General features: G+C 37.8%; 2 protein-coding genes across 3 annotated transcripts in view; both read left to right on the top strand.

The window, feature by feature from the left end:
• abca12 (ATP-binding cassette, sub-family A (ABC1), member 12) overlaps nt 1-2,825 on the top strand; it is a 69,878-nt gene extending 67,053 nt beyond the window's left edge. The window contains exons 70-71 of the mRNA XM_015056903.1: nt 1,541-1,678; nt 2,170-2,825. Coding sequence (XP_014912389.1) covers nt 1,541-1,678; nt 2,170-2,274 — 243 coding nt within the window. The 3' untranslated portion in view covers nt 2,275-2,825. The remainder of the gene's footprint in view (nt 1-1,540; nt 1,679-2,169) is intronic.
• A 2,948-nt stretch (nt 2,826-5,773) lies between these two features.
• Nucleotides 5,774-25,088, top strand: LOC106962473 (BRCA1-associated RING domain protein 1-like). 2 transcript variants are annotated; one of them, XM_015056909.1, is made up of 9 exons: nt 5,780-6,023; nt 7,297-7,353; nt 7,868-8,016; nt 9,856-10,913; nt 11,332-11,412; nt 14,101-14,273; nt 21,420-21,552; nt 21,677-21,809; nt 24,943-25,080. In XM_015056909.1, the coding sequence occupies exons 1-9, from the start codon at nt 5,932-5,934 to the stop codon at nt 25,056-25,058; spliced, it is 1,992 nt and encodes a 663-aa protein (XP_014912395.1). In that variant the 5' UTR covers nt 5,780-5,931; the 3' UTR covers nt 25,059-25,080. The 2 variants fall into 2 exon arrangements, with proteins under 2 accessions (XP_014912396.1, XP_014912395.1); XM_015056910.1 differs by lacking the exons at nt 21,420-21,552; nt 21,677-21,809 and having other exon boundaries at nt 5,774-6,023; nt 24,943-25,088.
• Nucleotides 25,089-25,820: the final 732 nt, after the last annotated feature.

Below are 25,820 nucleotides of genomic sequence, written 5' to 3'. Positions count from 1 at the left end.
AGCCCATTACAGTCCTATGCTATAACAATATTATAAAATAAATAAAAAATAAAAAAAAACTAAAATTGTGCTTTGGTCTTTCCTCAGTCAGAGGTTACTTGTGTTAATGCAAAATAATTCTGAACATATCTTCTGAATTGGCTGAAACTTCATTTGTTTGTGCAAATTAATTGAAATCTGTCAACCATAAACTTACCATAACCCATCATTATAAACACAGACAGAAGAGGAGTTAAAATATTGCCAAGTAATGTCTGACAGTGTCGCTGTAATTACATGGCACAGTCGCTGTGTCCTCTCTTCTAGTCTGACAACTTCATTCTGACGTTCTACTTTGTTTAGTATGAAAAACTAAGTGTCAACAAGCTGTTACATAAACATGGATGTGGGTTTAGATGTAATTCTCCCTGTTTGTGTTAAAAACTTTCAAAAAATCCTGAAGGACATTTGTAACTCCTTAGCTTATAAATGCTTACCAACTGTTGAAAATTTGTTTTCACATTCTAAACATATTCCACACAGAATGATAGGTTCAGAAGGTTGCTGCATCTTTAATTACATGCGGCCCTAAAACACTCTTAGCATTACTATATTGATTAGTAAGACTTACAGGGTTTTAAATTGATTATTTTTCCCATCTTCATTCAGTTTAAACCCAGATTAGCTGGCCCCTGATGCTGAAGCTAATGCCCAGTTTGAGAGGGGCCAAGATCCAATCAGACAAATTAGTGGTTTATGCAATATGCTGTTTTTTGAAGCTTCAAATCACTAAGTTTGCATTTAGTGGTTATTAAAACCACAAGCCAGTGACTATTAAAACATGAAATGGAGCTTGCAGGCAATGCAGCACCAGTGATGTTCTTGAGTGAAACACTCACTGAGAACGTAACCTGTAGAAGGTGTCAGGTCAAATCAGCTACCTGACAGAAATGTAAATATGTAGTTATTTTGAACATCTGTATTGTCTGCATTTCATTTTCTGTTCTCAGCATGTGTTTCAAACAGGAGGATCATTGAGGGCGCACTCCCTCCGTCTGCTATTTCCCCTTCAAAAAATTTATTGACTTACTCTGTAAATAACTATTCAACGCAAACTTGACAATGAATAAAAAGTGCCTGCATAAGCCATTATAAATGCTTTAGGTGTTGAACAAGCACCTGGGTCCATTAACCAGTATGCTTGCTAGTTAGCTTTGGAGGCAAACTAATGTGGATTCATTCTAAATGACAAGACTATTTACAGCAGGCTTAAAAATAATTTGAGCTGTTTTTTGAGTGCTATTGGTCTGTTAAGCTTACTGATTTCCAAAAGTGTGAGATTTGTTTTGCTAAAAATCTAGGAATATAAAATGCTCCAGGTTTGTACTTGACATTCAGTTTGTATATAGCTTATTGTGGACTGGCTATCAAAGAATGTCGATTTTCTCCCGAACCAAATGTCTTTATGTCTAATGTTCAGTACACTACTTTTGGTTTCACTGGGAGTTTAATGCTTTCACCAACCTTAAACACAAACTCTGCTTTCTTTCTCAACACACAGGACCAGCACTCTGCCATGGTGGAATACCACGTACCAAATGCTCCTGGTGGGGTTGCTGACATCTTCAGCCAGCTCGAGTCCAACAAGCATGCTCTGCGGATCAAACACTTCTCTGTGAGCCAGACCACACTGGATGAGGTGAGGAAAAAGAGACAGAACATAAACAGAGAGAGAGAGAGAGAGTGAGAGGGAAGGAAGTACTGTGTCACTTTGTGGTGTTGGGGAGATGGTAGCAGGGGACGGAAAAAAGGGACATGAGATGAGAGAAAGAGCGGGAGGGTGGTAGGGGAAGCAGGGACAGAAGAAAGCTGAGTGGGAGTGAAAGACAGAGCATAGAAAGTTTAAAAGAGTCAGAGGAAAACTGACAGAGGGTATGCCTGAGGGAAAATAAATGGAATATGAGTTTGGAAGAGAATCCATGAGCTTTATATGCAGCCAAAGCTGATATTCTTCAACTACTCTAAACCCTTTGGGGCTCTGGGATTGGAAGACACCATAGATGGAAGAAAACGAGGGGGGTTGGGCTGTGAAGCTGACCAGACGATAAGCAAAATATTACAGCTTTCCTCAGAAGAAATTATTACTTTTTACTTTGCCTTCCATCTTACATTATTACTGAATCCCTGCAGGTCTTCATCAATTTTGCCATGGGAAATATTGGCATGGAAACCATCCCAATTCACGGTGAAGACGACTTTGAAGACCTGGGTTCCATTAAGGCTGTTGAGACATAGAGCTGACTGGCTGGAATGAAGGTTCATTTACCCAATGTAAACATATAAATACCTGTAGTATGATCAAATGCAGGGTAAATGAAATTATCTTTACCAAATTATTACTTGCACAGATGAACAAATGAAGTTGATGGATGGATTGATCTTGTGTTCATTTACTGTCTTCTTTCTTAATTTGCTAGATCTTAATAATTATGAAATTTAATTGTTTTTTTGTGGCTGGGCTGCTGGAGCAAATTTTCTATATTTCTCAATTGTTATCTTCAACTGACCATAATGCTGGTATGCTTTGATTGTGTCAAATGAATCTTACTCCTCATCAAATTTTCAAATGTAAGTACATCTTATTGTAAGTACTAGATAAAACTGAAAAGAAAATACCTCTACTACAAACTCAATGTGCAGATTTGCTCTAACACTCTGCTCATTATTGGAGTGGCTGTACTGAATACTAAATAGTCTCTCCTGCTCTTGGACCATCTAACAATAATCTTGAATGTATTTACTTTTTGTAATCAAAATAAAACTATTTTTCAAGTGCTGTTGCAATACATGTGATGCATTTTCTTTTGACTCTACATTCTGATTCATCACTTTTGATCCATATCATGTTGATTTCTGCATCTAATTACCATTCAATTATTCTGTGTTGCTTAGGTGTGAGAAGCATACTGTCTTGTAAAATAACTAAATCCCTTTGAGGTATTTCACATTTAGTTAAGTTGCATCCACAAACTTGTCTGTATTTCATTTAAATTGAATATGATGGGCCAACAAAAAATAGTCCATGATTAAGAAGTGAAAAACTTTAATACGTTGTTTAACAAATAAATCTGAAAAAGGGGACATGCATATTTTAACACCCCTTAACTGTGACACCCTAAATAAAATCCTTTACTTTAAGTCTCGCATAATTAGTATATATCGTTTATACCTGTTATTTCACTTTAAGGTTTTCTCAAGTGTTAGTTGAAGGCTGTATAGATTTATTAGAGCACATTAGTTACCAAACAGCATCATTAAGACCAAGCATAATTTTGTGGAGAAAATGAAGATGGGGTTAGGTTATAAGAAAAATAATATCCCCACCTTGGAACAGCTCACTGTTCATTCCAACATTCCTTTATGATACGTTTTATTTCTACTAATGGAGTACAACAGCAAACCTAAAAAGAGATGGCTGTCAAATGTTGGCTGGGCAAGGAAGCTATCAATCACAGAAGCAGCCAAGAGGTCCATTGTAATTCTGAAAGAGTTGGAAAGATTCACAGATCAGGTGGGAGAACCTGATGACATGACCAGTATTTGCCCGGCAATCCCCAAATCTGTCCTTGATGAAAACCTTGGAAGAAGAAAGCCGTACAAAGCCCTATTTGCTTTTGTATGCGTTTGCAAGGCGCTGTGCAATAAAGTTCTGTCACCTGGTAGAAAAAACTTAGTGAAGACCAGGATTGCACTGTAAATCCATTTAGCTTGGATCCATTTTAGCTGAACAACAATGCTAAGAAATGTTAGCACACTAACAAACATCTTAAAAACTAAGAATGATAAGGAAGCTAGGTATAAGAGAAAGGTTGGTACTTTTGTTTCACACTGTTTGTGTTCTCCTTATATGTATGCACAGAAATGTTTCCACTAGCCTTTGTAATATTTTGCTCTTGGTCGTGAGCACTGATTGTTTACAACCCTGTATCCCACATACTATGAATATAAACAGAAAGCACTGTGATGGAAAAAACCAGACCCAGTACCTGGAAAGCAGCAGATCTAAAATCCACAAATGCTCACACTGTCATTATTAAGGGCTGTTGTAATAGGCCCAACGAAACATTGGTTTTTGGTTTGTTTTGTTTATTTTGCATCCTTTTGCAAAAACAGCAAAAGGTTTCCTTGGAAAATGTGTCATCTGGATGGCAGCACATATTCCCCCAGTTCATATATTGCTCTGCATCACTGGTATATTCAGAAATAGAAAGTCACATATACCTGATATAGTTATACATCCACATACAATTGCGGATAAAGGCTTATGAGCTGTGTCCTGATGAAAAACTCTATTCCATCACATTTAACCAAGAGAACAAAAAGTAGATGTACAATACAATATGTATTCACGGTCTGATTTGTTAAACTCTGGGGACATTTCTTTTTTTTTTTTTTTACTTTGCCTTCGTCTATCTTATTTCAGTGCAGGCTCAAAAATTGCTGTGCTGCTTTCAGATCTTGAATCAATTGGATTCAGCAAAAAAAAAAAAAAAAGTGTTCACCCACAGTCGTTTTTAAAAGGGATTCGACTGAGCCCATGCAATTATTTCCACCGTAGCGTGTGCCTGGCTTTGCTGCAGTGCTGAAGGCTTGATGATGACAAATAATCTATAAGCCTTCAAGTCTTTGCTTGCAAATAGATATTTAACATCTTGAAATGTAATCTTTGTGAATTGCTTAAGCTACTTTTCAGACTTACTGGGATCTCAGAGGTTTTTACTTAAAACAATATATCTGAAAAGTGTTTAGTTGTTCAATATTTCATTTTTATCCAGCCAAATTTTTTTGTAATTGGATTTTCTTTTATTTTTTTTACATTACATATACAACACAATCCCTGTTGTTTAAATGCTTGTTTTCTACTTTGCAGGAATAGACACAATGTGTTTAATTTATCTTTATATAGTCATTTCATATTTTTGTTTACATTGTACATCTACAAAAAAAAATTTTTACTCTTACATATCACATGAATGGGAATTGGAATATTGAAATATACTGATAATATATCCCAGGTTAGAATTTTATATCTTGGGCAGTAGAAATAGTGAACAAAGTTTATTTCTGTCATTAACTGCTGGTTTTGAAAATGTCAATCGATATGGGATTTGAAATGAACAATTTTCATTGACAGTTTTACATTTCAGTGTTCAAAATTACATCCTGCAGTGAATTAAGCTGTGTAGAATCACTAGTCAAAACAATGCATTGCACTGAGTTTATACACCACCGAGAATTCTTACTATTGTAGATTTTTTTATTTTTTTTTTAAAGGAATTTCTGAAAGTTATCAAAATATGTGCATTTTTATTCTAGCAAAACTATGGTCTGGTCCATATGGTCTAAGCTCCACCAGCTGAAGAGGCCTGTGCATGCATGGGAGGCTAACTGGTAGTATTGAAATCAATATAATTATATCTGCTTGATGAAGCAGCAAATGATGCTGCAGTTCTGCAGGAAACATTGTCTGAACCTAATCGGAGCATTTAGTTTTACTACATCAAAGGTCGTAACGATTTCAAATAATTATTTTTTAATTAATCAGTTCCAGTCTGTGATGTAATCAGTCACGTGTGTCAAAGCTTGTGTAAGTTGAGAAATATCTTGCTGGTACCTTTAGCCAAAATAGTACGGAACCGTTGTACAGTTGACTATAACATTTTCTCCTACATGTCTGTATTATCTCCAAACAGCAGGGAACGTCAACTAAGACAATATGCGCGCCTCGGTTGACGTCACGACCCTTAAGTCACTTCCGTAAATAATTGGCGGGAGATGTAAAGAACCAGGAAGTAGTTTGTTGTTTTGTGGCTTGCTTTTTTAGAGGCAGGATTGGAGCAAACGAGTTCGACAACAAATCGGTAATAGAAATATTCTCTTTTGTAAAAAAGCATGGATAATACCACATCGCTACAAACAGATGACTGGAAGAACACTAAAGAGGCGGTTGCAAACTTCCGTCGACTGTTGCTTTGCTCCAAATGGTAAGTTGGAGCGAATCCGAACCGTTTCTCTGCTCAACGACGCAAAATGCAACATAAACAGCTCTTTCACGAGGAGTATACCTGTGAGGGGAATAAGTATAACAGGATTAATCACTTCTAGCTGTAATACACGACGAGTCTAAACATGGATAACCACGTCATTTTAACCTTAATGTTTAAACGCAACAGAGAAAGACAACAGCTCGAGTATAACTAGATGCGTTTGAATATTTTCATATCAGTATTCAAGATATTAAAGATATTACCCCTGCTAAAATGCCAGCTTTTTATGATGTAAAAAATATTAACCAAGGAAAAGTATTTCAGAACCGTTTTCAGCTTTAATTTGACTTATTATTACAACTTAGAATCAGATTTTTTGTTGGGGGCGAGGGGGTAGGGGATATAAATTATAAAGGTCAACTATAGCGGCATTGTACATATGCACATGCTCTTATAATTTCAAACCCACATTAGAGTATGGTGATGGCAGCATCATGCTTTGGGGCTGTTTTTGTTCAGATGGATGTAAGTATGAACAGTCAGTGTTGGTGGAAAAGTTTCAGACTCCTAAAAGAAAGATGAAGATGAAGAGGAACAATTTCCTGTGCCTTAACAACGACCCAGGGCATAATTCAACCGCAGTGTACTTAGGCAACCACATACTTACACATTTTCCCTTAAAGAATTACAGCTTGTTCCTCAACATACTTGTGCACGTTGGAGTCCCTGCTAAAGTAAAAAAGCACTCTGCATTAATTTCTCTGGGTCTCAGTTTTTATGTCACTAAAAAACTGTCTTTTTAACAGGGCTGTGTAGACTTTTCACATCTACCAATCAGGAAAAAATAAACAAAGCTAAGCTTTATGTTGCGAGAACAATAATTCACAGTTGATGGTACACACTGCAGTCCAGGGATGAGGAAGCTGATGAATTTCAATAAACAATCCCCAGGCAAAATAAGCTTCAGAGAAATGGCGTGAGATGTTGGAAATGCATACGGGGGCAACATGCAACACCATGCGAAGTCCCTGCAAATGATTATTTGTGTTTTTTAGTTTACTTCGTGTGATTTTAGTGAAGGGTGGATTGTATCAAATCTAGTTTTTTTTTTTTTTTTTCTGTGATAAAGGGATTTAGGTTTTAATACTCTCAAAATGGTAAAGATCAAAAACCTAATTACCGCTCCACAGCATCTTGCATTGCAATTACTTTTTTGTGTGGCAATGAGTTAAGCCGGCACAGACTAATAAATCCTTTCCCTGTTTCCCAGCTCAAATGTGATGGAAGAGCCGGTGTGTCTGGGGATGTGCGAGCATATGCTGTGCAGGTAATGTAACCTCACGGTGTTCTGCTGTGATATGCTTATTACTGGCAGGCGTTCACCGTGGCAGGAATTTTTATTTGCCGAACACAGGTGTAGCTAATAATGATAATGATTGCTTCGTTGCATTTAAGTGTGCGGCTGCCAAGATTGTGAATGCATGGATGCTGGCTTACTGGCTGGGCACACTGGCATACCTGAAAGGTATTTAAAAAGCAGTCTGCTTTTCCTGCTATGTCACATGAAAATGGCCACAGAGGGAGTCGTCTTCTTCCTGCCTCAGGCGTGGAAAATTACTTAATTTATTCGGACTAATCTCTGCAGAGATGAAATGATGCTAATACTGAAAGTATAAGGTTTGACATGAATGAAGAAATCTAACGTGCTTAGCTCCAAAGTTGGTATGAACTACAAACCTTTCCTTTTTGAAACTACTAAGAGGGGGAATCAATAGATGCGCTGTTTTTCTTTGTACTGAAATGTAAGCAGGACTCCATTCTAAGAAAGGCTTATTGCTCAGGTCGTGTGCTGGCCCCCGGGCAGGAGTCGGCTGCGCCGTGTGTCTCAGCCCTGCGTGGGTGAAGGACATCCAAATCAACAGGCAGCTTAGCAGCATCATACAGCTCTTCAGTGACTTGGAGTCCCTGCTTAATCCCACGGAACAAGCAGGTAAAATGCATGCACAGCAACATCCTGGTTTCAGTCGGTCCAGATATGTTTTTTCACATCACAGCAACAAGCTTCATTGTTTCTCAATGGGATTTTGTGTAATGAGCAAATATGAAGTGGTGCGTGATTCAAGTGGAAGGAAAAGCATTCATGTTTTCCAAAAATATTAAAAAAGTGTCAATGCAGAGTGCCTGGTTTTGAGGTGACCTGCACAATATATCAAATCACAATCACTTTTGAAATATTAATGCTTTGTGTATCGTGGTTGCAAACGACTGTTTGGATGTAGTATTTGGTTGGATGTCATATTTAAAGGGACACATGCACCATCATTCTGCAAGCCAGTAATATACAGATCTGGAAAAAAAATTTAACACACCACTGCAAAATTCTCAGTTCTCTGATTTTACTCCGTTTGAGTAAAATGAACATTGTTCTTTTATTCTATGAACTGCTGACGACATGTCTCCGAAATCCCAAGCAAAAATCCATTATTTATTTGCAGAAAATGAGAAATGGTCAAAATAACGAAAAAGATGCAGTGCTTTCTGAGATTTAATAATGCAAAGAAAACAAGTTCATACTCATTTAAAAACGATACTCCTGTTTGAACTCAGAAAGCGTTCAGGAATCAATATTTGGTGGAATAACCACGAGGTTTTTCAATGGGGGTTCAGTACAGTGGTCTCTTGTTTTTTTTTGTTTTTTTTTTCTAGAGCTGCATATATATTCATCCACTAGCGGAACAAGGGGGTGCGTGGGGGTGCGGTGTGTGGTTTGTGCTACGTTTCTCGTTTTATTTTTACTCAGGAAGCACATTCACTAAACCGTGAGTGAAACAGTCACTGGGACTGACTACTATATATTCCATTGAGGGACAGTAACTATTAAATAAACCTTTCTGAACAGGTGAAGGCGCACTTTCTCCGTCTATAATCAGACATTAAAGCAACTTGAAGCCATTCCTCCCTCCCGGGCCCCCATGGGCACCCATCTGGGCCGGGGGGCGGTTGGTGGGGCTCCGCGCCTGCATTCAGCCTATTGGGCGGTCTTTAGTTGCCCTCAAGTCACATTATGTGTAATTCTTTGTAGACCTGAGACGCTAAGCCTCACATTTCACAGTGAAAAAATTGTATACAATCATATAATCAGGATAAAGTGGATAAATCATAATAATTACAACATTATTCAGAAATGGTATTGCAGTTACATGTTTTCCTGGTATTGTGTCGCTCATAGTGACTTTTCACTGCAGTTTCAAGGTTTTTGTGCATTTTGTCTCCTGGCTCTGTGCTAATTCCTCTTAGCAGAACATTTATTGTCTTGACTTTTAACACATGAGGATTCTTAGATGTAAACCATTCCACTGCAGCTCTGACTGTATTTAGGATTTCTGTTCTGTGCAAAGGGAAACATCCACCTGTCTAACAGGTTTTCTTCTGGGTATTCTTCTCTCCATCCATGCTCCCATCAGATCTGACCAGCTTTTCTATTTTTTATTTTTTTTTATTTTTTGTACATCATATGAATTCCCAATAAAATTCTGGAATGCTTGTGGTTGCTTTTATGAATACTATTGCAAAGCAGTGTAAATGTATTGTCAAATGTGTGCAAAAATCGAACGCAATGAAATGAAATGTTGGTGTAATTGTTTTAATTAAGTACATCATAGAACGCTATCGCACAGAAAAAAAGGCTTTCTGAAAACGATTCACTTTCAGAATTTCTAGCGAGCACAGTACAAGGATGGGATTGCTGTTTTGTTCTTATTAAAATGCATCACTTCTGCTTTTTTTTTAAAATTAATTTATTTTATTCTTTTCGTATATTTAATTTCAGACTCCTCTGTTGCTGAGGTCAGTTCGCAGGCGGAGGCTGCAGTCCTAAAACACAAGAAGAACTTTAAGATCTGGTTCAGTCCTCGCAGTCGAAAGGTGCGCTGCAAGGTCGAGAAGCCTTTAGAGGTCACTGCTCCAGACAGGAAGTCCTCTGAAGAACAGCCTGCTGCTCAGTCCAAAGTCCCCACAGCTCAGTGCCGGGACCTTTCAGTGTTTAATTTCACTTCGTCCTCCCAAGACTCTTCGTCTTCACAAAATGAAAGTAATGTAAACAGTAAAGGAAAGAAAAGAACTAAGAAAACTGCTACTACAAGGCAGGTTCAAGGGCACACCAGTACCACACGTAGACAGACTAAAGAGAATTTGAAAAAGAAGAGGCTGGAGGCCATAAACCAGCAGTGGGGAATTACAGACCAACAAAATCCCTCATCTGGACCAGAGCCATCCTGTGCTGATGGAGCAAGAGGGTCCCGTAAAAGGGTTTCTTTCTTAAGCCCTTCTGTCTCGACTGACGGGGCCCAGACTGAAGCCTCGCAGGTCCGTGAACTCAGTTTGACCAACCGCACAACAAACGAAAGTCTCTCGGGAGGGGAGATCAATGTGCTGAGTCACCACAGCCAGCATGGTCAGAGCACATCCAGTCAGATGTCGTCAACAAACAACCCAAATCCAGATGACGGTTCCAGAACAGACACAAACGCGTCTCCCCAGGAGAGTCTCTCCAAAAGAAGCAAAACAGTGGAGAGAAACTGCTCCCTGGAAACGACGCCAAAAAGACAGAGGGCTTCTTCGGGCCAAAGGAGAAAATCACCTGGTGGAAAAGCCTCACCTTTCACTGAGCGTTTAACTTTAGCAAGCCCCCCAAGTGAAAAGAAAAAGAAACGCCCGAGAGAAGGTAAACAGCGTAGTCCGTCTGTTGCAGCCCTCATGTCTTCAGACAGCCACAATAAACCCGTGTGCAGTCCTCGGTCAGCTTCCGGCCGTTCAAGCCCTGGCAGCCCTGCAGTAATGAAGAGGAACCACAGAGGAGAGACCCCTCTACATCTTGCTGCAATAAAGGTGAAGACGTTTATTACCGATCACATTGATAAAGCTAAATTGCGAGCAACTTTACCCAAGGAACTAGATTTCAAGTTAATTGTCTCCTATAGAGATAAAAATGGAATGTCAGTTAAAGGTGCTAATGTGGCCTTTTTGTGGTTTACTTATTCTTTCATAATGACAAACCCAATCCTTTCCAAATCAGTGCTCGGGTGATTGGACAGGCATGTTCTGCTGTTCAGTAATCCTCATGAACATGGCTGTAATCCCTCCCAGCATCACTGACACGGGAATCGATGGCTCTCTGCGGAGGCCAATTGATAAACCTGGGATCTTTTTGTTCTCAGGCATCGGGTGTTGTTGTTTTCAAATGGGTTGACGTTACATTTTTGTGATTCTCACCTCAGGATTGTTGTTTACTATACGTACCCTGCAGGGAGATGTAGATTCTGTCAAAGAACTTCTGGATCAGGGAGCCGACCCCAACCTGAAAGATAACGCCGGCTGGACACCACTGGTGAGTCTACATGCATCAATCTAAGCAACTATAGAGATGGACGCGAAGAGATATACAAATAAACACGAAGGCCTGACTATGTTTGGCCTCAGAAAACATGGACAGAAACCAGCAATCAGGAATAACATTCTTTGGGTAGATGAGTGAAATTAAATTATCTGGATAATAAAATAAGTGGACATGTTTGGCAAGAACAGAATACTAGGATTCTAGGAAAAGAACCTCATAAAATATATGGATCATCATGACTTTGTAGCAGCAGAACCAAGCCAGTTTATTATCCTCATCATATGTAAATGGTTGAATCTATGATGATGAGCTGGTGTCCAAATTTAGTTCTCATCCCAAAATACATTTCTTTTGTTTATGTTGTTTTTCATTGTTGTTAAATTTGATCTGAAATATCCCTATGTTTGGAAAACAATCGAGTTTTCAATTAGGTGTCCCAATATTTGTATTTTACATGACTGTATTTGCATAAGTGTGAAACATTTGCATTGAATTTGCACCTATTTGCCATGGGCATTCATCATGAAAAATTAAATTTATCTTTACCATTTTAAGCCTCAATTATTTATGGCAAATAAGTAAAAAAAAAAAAAAAAAAAAAAAAACTTAAAATGCGATTGAAAATGTTATTTTTGCTGTTTTCTCCACTGCTCCACAGGATTATTAATAAATGGCAACAAATTCAAAAGTATTAATAAATACGGTTACTGTGTGCATTTTAGTAAATGGCATCTTGAAGAAGCTGTTTTCAAATGCAAATATAAAAAAAAAATAATAATTCTGGTGCTACAAATGCTTTGTCATGCAGTCACAACCATACAGTTACCAAAAATACAAGAACTTTTTTTTTTTACCATCTTTAATCTCATCATAATAGTAGCACAGAATACTGCAAAAAATTCTAAGTTCATATCGCTCAACCTTACACACAGTTCTCCCGAGAAAAGTTGGCCACACAGATTTCTGACAACAGCCTGGAACGACCAAAGCTTTAGCTTTTCCTATGACAAGAAGTCAGATTTTTTTTCTGTTTGATAGTTGTGGCACAGGGGAATTTTGTCATTTTTATTCAGCACTAGATTTCATCTAATCCTTTACACTATTCATGTTAAGAGAATATTAAGCTCCAAACAAAAGGAAGCCTGAGTACAATTTTAACCGTCTTTTCTTGTCGAAATTTCTGTGAAACACAGCTAAAAAGGATTTTGCTGTGACTTTATCAGAGCCTTGTATACTTGGTAAGATAATTACTGTAATCGCTGCAATTGTTTAACTATAAGGCTGACCTAAAAGGTGTGTTGCTTTGTGCTTTTACACAGATCTGCTTCAACAGGAAAAGTTGGAAGCGCTGTCACTTATTCCCTGGGTTATCATGCTTTTTTTTTTTTTTTGTCTTTGAGAACAAATGTCAGTGTTTGCCTCTGACTTTATTACATCCCTTAATGTGGCTGCTAGCTCCCCTCAGACTTGTTCAATTTGAGCTCTGACAGTTTGCAGCTGATGTTTTGAAATGCTTACAATACAGCTTTGAGTGTGAAATATTATTTGACTGCTTGTATATTTCTTGGAAGTTATGTGAGCCTCTGCTCCCCGACGTGTCTTTTTCACTTCTCTAGTTTCAGCACCACTTTCATAACTCTGTTTTATTAGTCTTCTTAGATAATACAAGCGTCTGCTTTTCTGGGATTGTTGAGCCTTGAGCAAATAAAATGAAGCAGATTTTGTCTGTGCACTTTACAAATCCGTGGATTTTAATTCCTGTGAGTAAAAAAAAAAACAAACAAACATTTGTTTGGTACAGATGGCCAGCACTAAAAAAAAAAAAAGACTGGAAATAGCCTGTGTTTGCATGAAACAGTTGGGCGGTAAGAAATTATAATAGGCAAGCTTAATGTACTAGATCAACTATTGTAATGCAATTAATTCTCAGTATTTACTGTACTATGTTTTTCCTATTGTGACTTTTTATTTAAAACAGTTAACATTTTAACTGAACTGTAAAATCTGAAAACAACCAAAATATACAGTTTTATTAGACGTACACAACGAAACAATCACACGTGTTATTGCAATATCACAGTCGAGAATGACTCGTTGGACATATTATTCGGTACACTATAATATTTTAGATGTCATGCTTTTGTATTCATCATGGTGACATATTTGGAAACTTGGATGTACTTCATTGTCCTTTATGCCCACACCAGATATAATTCCTATTGTTTACAATATAACTTGTGCAGATTTTGTGCAGTTCTACTTTTGTTTAGAAAAAATAAACCATTAACACAGGCTGACAACTTTGCCAAATTCACTTAAAACATGTTATTAGTTCTAAGTCTCATTTGTATCTGTTTCAGAAAAAATATTGTTTTAAATGACTAATAATTAAAAAAAAGTGAACGTAATTGGGTTTTAGTTTTTTATTAATTTGATTAGGTATCAACAAGTATACACAAGTGTATTGAAGATGTGGAGGTATTTTTCAGAGGCAAACATTGACATGATTTGTTTTTGGATATATTTTTGTCTCAAACAGCAAACTGGGGGAAAAAAAAAAAAACCAAACAGATTTCATTTCAGAGTTTATGGTAATAGATCTGTTTTGAAAATAACAGAGGACAATAATGAGCATGAGTTGCACAGAATGACTGCTAGCCATTTTGCCTCTTGTTTCAGCATGAGGCATGTAATCTGGGCCACCTGGGAGCTGTGAAGGTCTTGGTTGCGAGGGGAGCCCTGTTGAACACACCTGGCTATGAAAATGATTCTCCACTCCATGATGCTGTGAGGAATGGACATGCAGCCATTGTTAAGCTGCTGCTGCAGCTCGGTGCCTCACAGAACGTTCTGTAAGTTGCATATATGTCTTTTCTTGTTGGAGTAGTCTTGTTGACTACTTTTCTGTTTGACTCTCCTAGTAATTGTTATAAATGACATAACAACAAGCATTGTTAAGTCGTGCTGAAAGTGCAGTGTTGGAAAGAGTCGGAGCTTCTTAAAGAGACAGAGGCCTGACTAAGTTTGTTGAAGATTTTTGCTGAAAGCTATATCGCAAACATCAACAAATATGAAGTCAGAAATATGAAACGTAATATTTTGGTGAAGTAGGAGGCAGTATTGTCTTACACAAAATAATTTTAATCATTTTCTGCATTTTTCTTCCTCCAAACTTTTTTTTTTTTTTTTTTTTTTTTTTTTTGTAAATTGCCATGATACAATGAAAAGGTGGTAGTTTTAGTCTATTTTGAGAACCTCATACCGGCCCATCCTCACTTTCATCCATCTTTGTAATGAATACTTAGAAGCTTGGCAACAAGAGTTTCTCTGTCAATGCGGAATATTTACTTTTTACATTAAGGGTAAAGGATATGGTTGCCAACAGCTGCTCCCTGCTAAATCTGGCAAATTGTATTAGGTAACACTTTATTTGAAGGGGGTTGAATAAGACTGTCATGACACTTTCATAAACATGACATAACACCTGTCATGAACATGAATAAGCCTTCATGAATATTTATGACTGTTGTCATAAAGCGTCATTCGGTAAATTGACACTTTTAATACAAAGTTGACATTATTCAAAATGTCTTTGTTATGACAACTTGACATTAACCAGGAAATCATTACTGATATAAATTTGTTATAAAAGTATTACTGATTGCTCTTTAAAAATTAGGTAACTTTATGTTATTAGAGGTAAAGTTTAAACAGTAATGATTTCCTGGTTAATGTCAAGTTGTCATAACAAAGACATTTTGAATAATGTCAACTTTGTATTAAAAGTGTAATAATTTACCGAATGACGCTTTATGACAACAGTCATAAATGTTCATGAAGGCTTATTCATGTTCATGACAGGTGTTATGTCATGTTTATGACAGTGTCATGTCAGTCTTATTCACCCCCTTCAAATAAAGTGTTACCTTGTATTATATATAGCCCATTCCAATCAAACAAAGTATTTTAATTTTGGACGTAAATTACTTGGATAAAATCAGACTGACAGCTTGGCTAAGAAAGCTTTGATGCATGAAGGAAAACATGTCCTTTTGTAATAAGCACATTTTTCTCAGTTTCCTGCCTAAATGTAGTAAATGGGGCTTCACACTGTTGAATCCCAAGTCTTTCTGCATGAAGTTTTGCATGTTTTCTATGCATGTGTGGATTCTCTCACTGTCTAAAAACACGACTGTTAGGTTAATAAGTTACTCTAAAAGTGTCCCTAGATGTGAGTGTGTGCATGCATGGTTGTTTGTCCTGTGTGTCTCTGTGTCGCCCTGTGGTGGACTGGCAACCTGTCCACAGTGTACCCCAAATCTCACCCAGTGACTGCTAGAGTCATTGTCTGTATCCACTTGTCCGGATACAGACGATGACTGGATGGATACATAAATGGTGAAATGCTCTTTTCCCAGTCACTCGTGAGTCGTGTGTGTATATGAACATGGTGTGAGGAGAAAAAAAAAAGTGTGCGCAGGTGGACAGATGCAAGGCTAATGCTTATTATCACTCTCCTGATGCTGTACTAACACTTATGGAAGCAGTGTGGATGGGCAGAACAATGTTTGTAATGAGGTAGGAGACATTAGGTCATCGTTATGATGATTAGTCTGGTTGATCAGGGTCGCTTTCCTTCTTTGGTAATTACCAATCGTCTTTTTTCTACATTGCTTGCTTCACTGTGTTTGTCTTACTGCTTGGGTGACTCCTTTAATGCATGGCCATACATTTTTCGCTTCTGTAACCTCTCAGTACTGACGCAGAGAGCCTTTCAGGTCACTGCCCGGTGAATGTAATCATCATCCAAACTTCTTCCGTGCCTGCCACATTCACACTCGCCAAGCAAAGACATCTGCCAGTTCAATTCCTAATGGAATGACTGGCACCAAGCTCTGGGTTTGGAAGTAGTTTTTGATGGTTTCTTTTGTTGCCTGTGTGCATGACAGATTTCCAACTTTTAGCTGTATTCTTTCATTGCTGTCCTGTTCCAGTGCTGTGTTGCACTTGAAAACCTGTTGGTTGTAAATAGTCAGCATCATATCGCTATCACTATCAAAATTCAGTCTGAGGGATCATTTATTTATTTCCCAATAAATGATCTTTATTACAATTTAAAACAGGCAAAAGATTCTGTATTTCTGAAAAATGCGTCACTAAAATGACACTTTTAGTACCTCACGATATGGTGTGGAAAAAAAAAAGCAAAACTACAGTCTTGCAAGATTTTTAAGCTAAACTGGAAGGACTTCTCAAAGCATAAAATAAAAATCACATATTCATCATATCAGGTCTTTACCAGTCCTGTTCGGTTTTCTCAAACAGGCAGGACTTCTCATGGTTGTGTGTGTGTGTGTTTTTTTTTCCCCCCATTCTCTATTTCTTTGAGCCTCAGAACTCAGCCGTTAGTGTCTGGGGGAAAGAGTTGTCACAATGAACTAATAACAGACTTCGGATCAGAGGCCTTTTTCTTACAGCTTTTTTCATATTCAAGTTTTAGTTCTGAATATTTTTAAGATGTACAATAAATACTTCAACATATTGTCAGAGCATCACGCTCAGGGTCAGGCAAACATTGATATTTTGACAACTCAGGACCTCATTGGCACGTAATAAGAGATCAAGACTAATAATAAAAGGTCTGTCTAGAATATTCTATAAGGATTTTGAGGGAAAACAGTTATTGTGGGTGAAAAGTCAGATTTTTGTGTTTGTGCTTACTATAGCAGCACAAACTTTATTTGCATAATCAATCTTGTATTAGACACGAGTCTTAGTTTTAAATCTGAATGTATTTGATACACCTGCACAGCCACATGAGATGCAAAACAATGTTCTGCATCTGTGCTGGAGGTGCAAATAGTACCACGGCTGAACTTTTAGGACGCTAAAGAAGTGGCCTGAAAATTACACACTCAACATGCAGAAGGCAGTTTACTGCCACTGGTTATTACTGTGTGATTAAAGTAAAAAATTGACGGTAAGTAGATAAGAAGTTACTCAGTATGTTTGAATTGACAGCTGGCAGAGGAATAATGCTGACTCCATACATTAATTCAAAACCTCCAATCCATACTTGGCTGTTAATTAATGTCAACTCAGTACATCATTAAAATGTACAGCATTTTAATGCTGTACATTAAAATGTACAGCATTAATGTACATTTTGTAACTACTGTTACAAAATGTAACAGTAGTTACATTTTGTAACTACTGTGTAGTTACAAAATGTATGCTTGTGCAACAAACAAGCAATGTCAATTAAATAGAAGATAATTGTGAATTTTCTCTTTTTTTTTGGAACTTTTTTGTTTTCTAGCTGTTTGTTTTTACTTTTATAAAAATACTGTATTAATTACCTCATAGTGACATGTTAGGCTTTTTGTTCTTAATGTTAACATTTAAATTAGAAAGCATGTGTACTAACTGGAGTTTTTGTTCAATCAATCAATCAAATTTTATTTGTATAGCACATTCAGCAGCAAGGCATTTCAAAGTGCTTTACATAATTAAAATAAAAACAGCATTTGACATTGAATAAACAGTGAGAAAGAGAAAAAGTTGTTGCCTATTTAATTCTCTGCACTCAGTTCTCACAACACGTCATTACAAAATGTTATCATTTTGAGGAAGGAACAAGAAAGTAAGTGTCTTAATTAAAATGTGCTCAATTTTTTGTAGCTGGCAAATATATTCTCCAGCTTTTATCAACCTCAATGGTTCACAGAATGTGTTCTGGTGAGGAAGACTGAGTGCAAGCAGAAACTTTGCTTGTTTACAGGAAAGCCTTAGAGGCCACCTTTAAGATGATGTGGGTCTGACAACTTTTAGAGAGTGGGTGTCGTTATGTTCCCAATCTTTGAAGTATACTCCATAAACTATACTGTCTGCTGTAGTTGCTTGCCGAGCCAAAGTGCAGACTGAAGAGTTTTGGCTCCTATGTGCCAAACTCTAATTGTTTTCTGTTGAAATTTGAAATATTGCTAATGGCTTAAGCAAAGGTGCTGCAGAGAGACTGTTGGAAATGACCAGACACCCTCTGTTAATTTTGAACTAAATTTAAAAATCATATATGCAGTAAAAATCAGTGGTCTTTTTCTAACCTATGCACAAATTCATAGGCGTTGAGGAAAGGGCATTTTGTGGAGGATGCAAATTGCAGGCCTAACATGGCTCATCAGTCTTTATAATTCAAATGGTAATTTTTTTCCTTGCACCTAAACGTTAATTTTAACACGAACCATAAAAAATTTTGCACCGAGAAGAAAAGATAGCTTATAAAACCTTGTTTACATACAGCTTTATATATTTATTTATTTTTTAGGTTTAGAGCAAAAAAATAAAAATAAAAAAATTACTGTGAGAGAAAATGCAGTTGAAGGAGAAGAAAAATATACAGCATACCATTTGAAGCCGACTGACATGGAAGGTCAAAATGAAAAGTGAAAATCTTTTGCCATTAGTTTTATTTTATTGTGTGGAATAAAAATGCAAATGTTTGCATGGAAACATAAGAATTGAGGAACTGAAAACATCCTTGTAATCTTTCTACATAAACATAAGAAACTATTATAGTGCTGCACATAGAGATGTGCCGATCAGGTTTTTTCCTCCCGATACCGATGCCGATCACCGATACCGATCACATAATTATTATTATTTATTTATTTTTTATCATAAGCACTACTGGTTACATTATGTGGAAAAAGGTTCGGTGTGAGAGTCACTACCAGGTGGAGCAGAAGCGGCGCTCCGTCTGTCAAATATTACTACCTGTAGCAGCGGTTCAACAGCGAGAGCAGAACCAGTGTCTTACATCGCAGTTCGAAGACTTAAATAATTTTGCGGGTTATTTGTTTAGCTCTCTGACCGTCATGCTAATCCGGGTGAGTGTTTGTAGCTGTGCGCTGCTTTACCTGCTATCTGATCCTCCGTATGTCTTTTTTACTGCAGTGAGTCTCGATGTAGCCAAATTCCGTCAAGTATGTCATTGTTTTTATGTCGTGTTAGCTTCGTTGTGTTGATGCATTTTGACTGCTTCAATTTTCCGCCGCAACACGCAGCAAACTTCCCCATTCACTCAGTGCGTTATAGTTACACATCGCTTAGGATTTGTTGCTGCGCGTTTGCGCAGTGTGAAGGAAAGAGACCAGCTGCACAGGCAGGCTGCGAAATGAGATGATCGGTATCGGCAACAAGAGCCAATGATCGCCGATCACCGATCATGCACTTTTTCACGGAAATCGGCCCGATTATGATCGGTGACCGATCGATCGGCACACCTCTAGCTGCACAGTATATCACCATTGCAATATCAGAACTGTTTAGATTGCGATAATTGTTATTGCATTGTTATAATGCTTCTCTAGTCCCAAAATGGTGGCAGTGACTGGTTTTGATGCATGTTGCAGCTCATGCTCACTAGAGTCAAACTTGTGGTCAAGCAGAAGCAGAGCCCTGTAGTGTTTATTACTTTACCTCCGCCATGATTTTGTTTTCCCCCCCTTTCCCTTGAAATCTTTGCATATTCTCCTCACATGCATACACCAGCGTGTGTGCATGCATATGTTGAAGTGTCAGGGACATTCTCTGTTTGTTTATATTTGTGTGTGTGTTCGGCTGGGAGAATGAATCCAAATGAAATATTTTATGGACCAGTGGACCTATTAATTGTCCCCCAGGTGTTATCTTTGCTGACGCCTAATCTTTTAGAGACGACCTGCTGGGCTCGGTTCTTCTATTTGTATCCTCTCTTCCCGCCATCCTCTCTCTTCATCCCTTTTTTCCCCCTCTTTTGCACTTTCTCAAGGTGACCTTTCAGGCAGCTTTCTCAAACTCGCACTTCATTTCAACATCCTCTTTGTAACCAGGAGATGGTTGCACTTTTATCATCTTTGAGTGTCTGTGCATAGCGGTGCTTTTGATTTGACTTTAAGCCTCCATTACACACACTATATTGAAAAGGTTTCTGTGCACCAGATTTAAAATATATGCTGAATCCCCAAAGAAATGGGGATCTTTTTTTAGATGCGTTTCCCTAAATATCAGATGTTTTGTAGCCGTGCGGAGAAGTCGGAGGGAAACGATGCCTGCATAGGGAGAACATGTACGCCCTGTAAAGAAGGGCTCCAGTCAGGATTCAAATTCATTTTGGTGTAAAGCAACAGTTTTAATAACTGAAACACCACCCAGGTCAACAAGTAAAAATAAAACTAAAGCGAAGTTTGACAAGGATGTTTCTATCATACAGTGAGTGAGGCTCACTGTTGGGGAACTCGAGCAGGAGCAGACATCTAAGAGTCCATGATGATTTATTACAGTCTTACCAGGGTTGGCAATGATTGTGTGGAGTGTTGTATTAATGGAAAGAACATAATTTTGATCTTTGATAAAACTGGACTTTATGTCTCAGTTTTATCTCATATCAAACTAAAGAGAGGCAAAGATTATTGTTCATCAAGGGAAAATCATATATTGTTGCACAGCTTCACAGAACAGGTGGGGTGTGATTTTTGCCAGATTGCTTTTCCCTCAACATGGGATTATTGAACTTCCAGCAGAACTTAGATGTTCAAGTATTGTGAGAACATGTTGGAAGAATATTCATTTCTTATTGAGAGGATGTCCTTTGAACTAGAGAAGGGCCAAAATGTGGGGGTGGGAAATACTTGACAAATTAGACTGGTAAAATACAGAAAACATATGGAGAAACTCTGAAATTTTACATTTTTACACATACAAATCTTGACAAAATTTCTGTTGCTGGTTACTATTATGTTTAACATCAGAAGTTATTCTTTATGAGATATCGGCGTACAGAATGGAACATCCCGTTGCACTAAACCACATGAGTTTTGTGTGTCCTTTTGCTTTAGTTGTGTTTTAGTTCATGTTTTTTTTTTTTTTTTTTCATCCTCATCTTCAAACTCATTAACACAGAGGTACATTCTTTGAAACACTGATATGCTTTATCTGTGAATTTTATTTCCTCTTTGCAGTAATCTACATGGAAAGCGTCCTGCAGATTACGCAGTGAGCCAGGAGATGCTGGCGATTTTCCAGGAAGCTGCAGAAGGAACCCAATATGCTAATTCTCATACATCTCATAGCCCCTCAGCCACTATCTCCGCGGTATGTCTTCATAAATCAGTGAATAATCCTTTTTTCCATCTTGCATTTGGCAACCCTTAAGCGCTGATATTCTCGCATTAAGTGCCCGGAGACTGTATAACCGTGTTCTTATGTCTCATTTTAGTCGAGTGAGAGTGCGAGAAGGGATCAGACTTTGATGTTATTGGCCAGCAAGCTATCATCGCCTGAGCAGCGTCAGCTAGTCAAACTGGGAGTGCTACTGGGAGGAAGGATCGTTGATACCTTTTCTGGCTCAGGTAGTGTTACTTACCATCTTGCTCCTGGATATCCATAAACCTGAAATTCTGCCTCTACGTTGCAAATTGTCATTGCTCGACAACGATTATTTTCTAACAACTTTTCAGCAACTGAGATTTGCAGGAGTAAACAATAGATGTAAAAATTGGATATGCACCTTCAGAATTTTGTGGCTGATTTCCATTCACTGTAAAACTTTTTTTTTTTTTTTCTCTGATACAGATTCCTATTTTTGTTTTTTTCTGAGCTCCCTTGTAGACCTATTGCATAGGACGAAAGAAACGGCATTTAAAATATTCTTTTGTTCTCGTCTTCCTGCCGTGAGCAGCCATAAATGACATATTCTTTACATCAGGATCCAAATGATAACACAGAGCAACAGTTTTCCAACCTGATGGGTCGTTAGCAGGCGTCACATGCAGAGGAGGTAATTGGACCATTTGAATCAGCTGTGTTACAGCAGAGACTCATCTAAAACTGGCAGGTCACTGGCGTTTGGACACCTATGGCCTAGTTAAACTCTCATGTGGCGAATTCGCTCAAGATAAAAAGAAAGTCGATCAAGGTGAAGATTGGCCAACAGCCAGTTTTTCACTGCAGCCCCTTCATACAGCTGTTGTTGCATAAACATCTTTTCTTGCCCAATATTCTTAGAAGTATACACAGAAGTTGTTATATAAATGGGCAGTTTTGTCCCAGCTTCCCATTTTGGAAGAATGAGAAATCTATCATGAAGAGCCGGTCTCACACTGCAGTTATAATGTTTGGTGAAATTATTTCCCCCCCCCACACACACACACACACACAGCTCTGTTCCATACGCCTTACTAAGAAACACAGATCCATTTGTACTGTAAAAGCTGTGAGTCAGTACCTGAGCATTATCACTCATGAAGGTTCAACAGTAGCAAACAGCAGCTTTTAGTGGTGTATACATCATTGTGATGCAGCAGCTCCTTCACTGTTGCATAGTAATGGCTGGAAGAACACTGGAGAGCAGAAGTAATTGAAATCGTTCCTCATAAAATGTTTGGAGGTGCTGTCAGAGAGATGAATTCACACTAATGAAAAGCAGAGGAGCTTCTTGTTGTTTCCCCCCCTCTGGCTGCAGGGGTGACTGTTTGTACTTTCAGACTTTTTTTTTTTTTTTTCCAAGGTTTTATCATTTTGAGCTGAATGCTACAGTTTCAATGCAAAATGTAAGAAGAGTTTTTACCCCTGGGATATAATTATGTTCGTTCTGCACTTGTCAACTCGCCTCACTCATTGAATGAAGAGGCAATAAGCTTGTATTTAAATTTTAATTAACCTATAATTATGTGACCCTGCCTTTTATAGCAAAAACCCCTGCTCTGGTTTTTGTTTCATTGTCAGCAGCAGTTTGACAGGCATACAGTAGGTTTACCTGGTCACTCACTCAAAGTGAGAAACGCTGGCAAATTAACACTGTGAGAAGTATGCCTCCGTTGTGGCTCGGGTAAGGTAGGTCTTATGAAATCTGTTTTATTTTTCCCAAATTCCACTTTTTAAATTTTTTTATATCAGTTTTCTGATTTCCACTTTTTTTTAATTCAAAACGTGTTTATTAACCCAAATAGTGACAAATTATGGAGTGAATGAAATCACCTCAAAAGCCAGAGATCCACATTTTGTCTAAACGTATAACTGAAAAAACTGAGATTATGTTGTTTTGCTTTGTGCATATCTGATGATTGCTAATGTTATGCCCTGTATATTATACTTAACAGCATTCGCAGTGTTGGACAAAGTAGAGTACCTTCACATAAGAGTGGCAAACATTATAATTTGGCTCTTCTGAACCATGTCTTTGTGGGTCACCTTTTGCTGTAAATGCAGCTTCAGCACTTTTGCATTCCTTCATCTTTGCACATCCAGAGATCTTTACTTTTGACTTTTTTTTTTTTCTTTCAACATCAGTTTCCCACAGACTCATTTAGATTTAGTTCTGACGTATTTTGTTGCAATCACAAAGAACTGGTTGGATAAACTGCTTTGTGGAATATAATATCTCAGGTGTTATGCATGAAAACTCTGCTTGCCAATACTTAATTTGGCCACTTGAGAGACCTTCAAGTGTCCGTGTTTAGACATGACCAAGATTTTTAAGGGGAAACATTGTGAAGATAGACAATATAGGTGGTAGTGTGGGAAATATGGGTTAATTGAACTGGTTGCCACAGTGTTAACCAATCATCAGGTCATATGCAACATTTAGCAATCATATTGGAATGCAATATTTTCGACCATGGTGCAGGCCTACTTCCTGATAAAGAAAAGAATCACACCGCTTCCATGTTTCGCCAGAAGGATATTGTGTTCAAGGTGACAGTTTTCCTCCACAAGCACTTTGCATGCAGATGAAAAAGTTCAATTTTGGTCTCGTCTGACCTGAGCAACTTTTTCAACACACTTGCTGTTTCCCCTTCATGGTCTGTAGCAAGCAGCACAATAACTTAAAATGGCTTATCCATTCTCCCATTAAAAATAGTGATTTATGGTTCATTGATTTGATCAGTATCCCATAAGCTGGTCAAAGATTGGGGGTTTTGTTTTGTAACCTAAACCTACTTGGTCTTCATTATGTTGTTTGTTTACTAATATAGAGCAATTTCTAAGGACATTGCAAAATACCGGCATTAATTCTTAGATGAATTAAGCAGTTCAGTCTATTTATTTTATTTTTACTAATTAGAGGACTTCTGAATGCAGCTTGTTTAACTGGATTTTATTTACTTTTCTGATTTTTTTTTTATTTTATTTTTTTTTTATCAGAAATGTGACAGCCATGTCTCATTGCCCTGCTTTCTTGTTAATGTGTCACATAAAATCCCAATAAAATTTGTTGTTGTGTTATAACGTGACAACATGTTAAAAGTTCCAGTATAAATACAGTAGCGAGGTACTATATCTCCATGTCTGACGCACAATAAGCTGCTCCTTAATGGCCTCTTATTTATTTATTGTTTTTTTGTTCTTTATACCTTATCATTGATCACACGATCTGGAACCATCTAGTCAAGCACAGACTGCTGTTATTTTAAGTTTGTAGCACAACTCCCTTAAGTGTCTCTTTTCAGTTTGGTTTTGTTCATGTTTGTTTTCTTCTCTCAGTGAGCCATGTCGTCGTGCCAGAAGGACAAATGCCCACCACCTACTCCACCCTCCTGGGTCTTCTTGCTGGCTGCTGGGTTGTCAAATACAGCTGTAAGTATGAAGTGAGCCGCTGACTGGAACAATTCTCTGTGGACACCTTTTTTTTTTTTTTTTGAATTTGATGTTAAAGCTACCGCTGGAAGTGGACTAACATAAGGCAGTGCCTTTGCAGTTTTTTCATACTTTTTGGTGCCTGTAAATTAAAATAAAAAATAAATAAATACATTCTTCTGAGCAAGGTCAGCACAACATTGATATTTTTTTTTTTCTGATAAAGCTCCCTTTTTGCAATAGAAAATCACTTTTTCTTTAACATTTCACAGGGTTGCCACTCACTGAGGAATCTCGGACAATTATGGTTTGCAAAATGTGTTTATGCCATGGAGAGTCCTGGTTTACTGCCTTTGCACTCCTCAGTTCAGCTCACCAGTTCTTCTGTCCTATTTAGGCCTGAAGACTCAACCACGGTGGGAAGTTAATGCTCCTGATGAATCTGTCCTGTGTTGATTTGACTTGACCATACATCCTGGCTCATTATCTTGCTCAAAATCCCAGTAAAAACCAATGTTCGGTTTTATGATATAGATACCGCCTGAGTTATAGCTGCATTCTGGTAGCCATTTCCTAGCATACAGCAGTCAACAGGCATCTATGTTACTTCAATAGTAAGTTGTCTTTTTATTCTATATTGAACAGCTGAAAGAAATTTAAGTCTTTTAAAAAGTTATTCTACCAAAAGGTGAGGGGTGACTCAGTTTGTGGAGCACTTGGACCATGTGAAGGTGCTGTGGTGCCAATAATTGTGGAAACAGTGATTTTGGTACAATTTTCTCTTA

The sequence above is a fragment of the Poecilia latipinna genome, unplaced genomic scaffold, assembly GCF_001443285.1.
Source record: "Poecilia latipinna isolate Pla-1442-1.1 unplaced genomic scaffold, P_latipinna-1.0 Scaffold1416, whole genome shotgun sequence".
NCBI lineage: Eukaryota > Metazoa > Chordata > Actinopteri > Cyprinodontiformes > Poeciliidae > Poecilia > Poecilia latipinna.
This window is presented reverse-complemented; position numbering and strand designations above follow the sequence as displayed.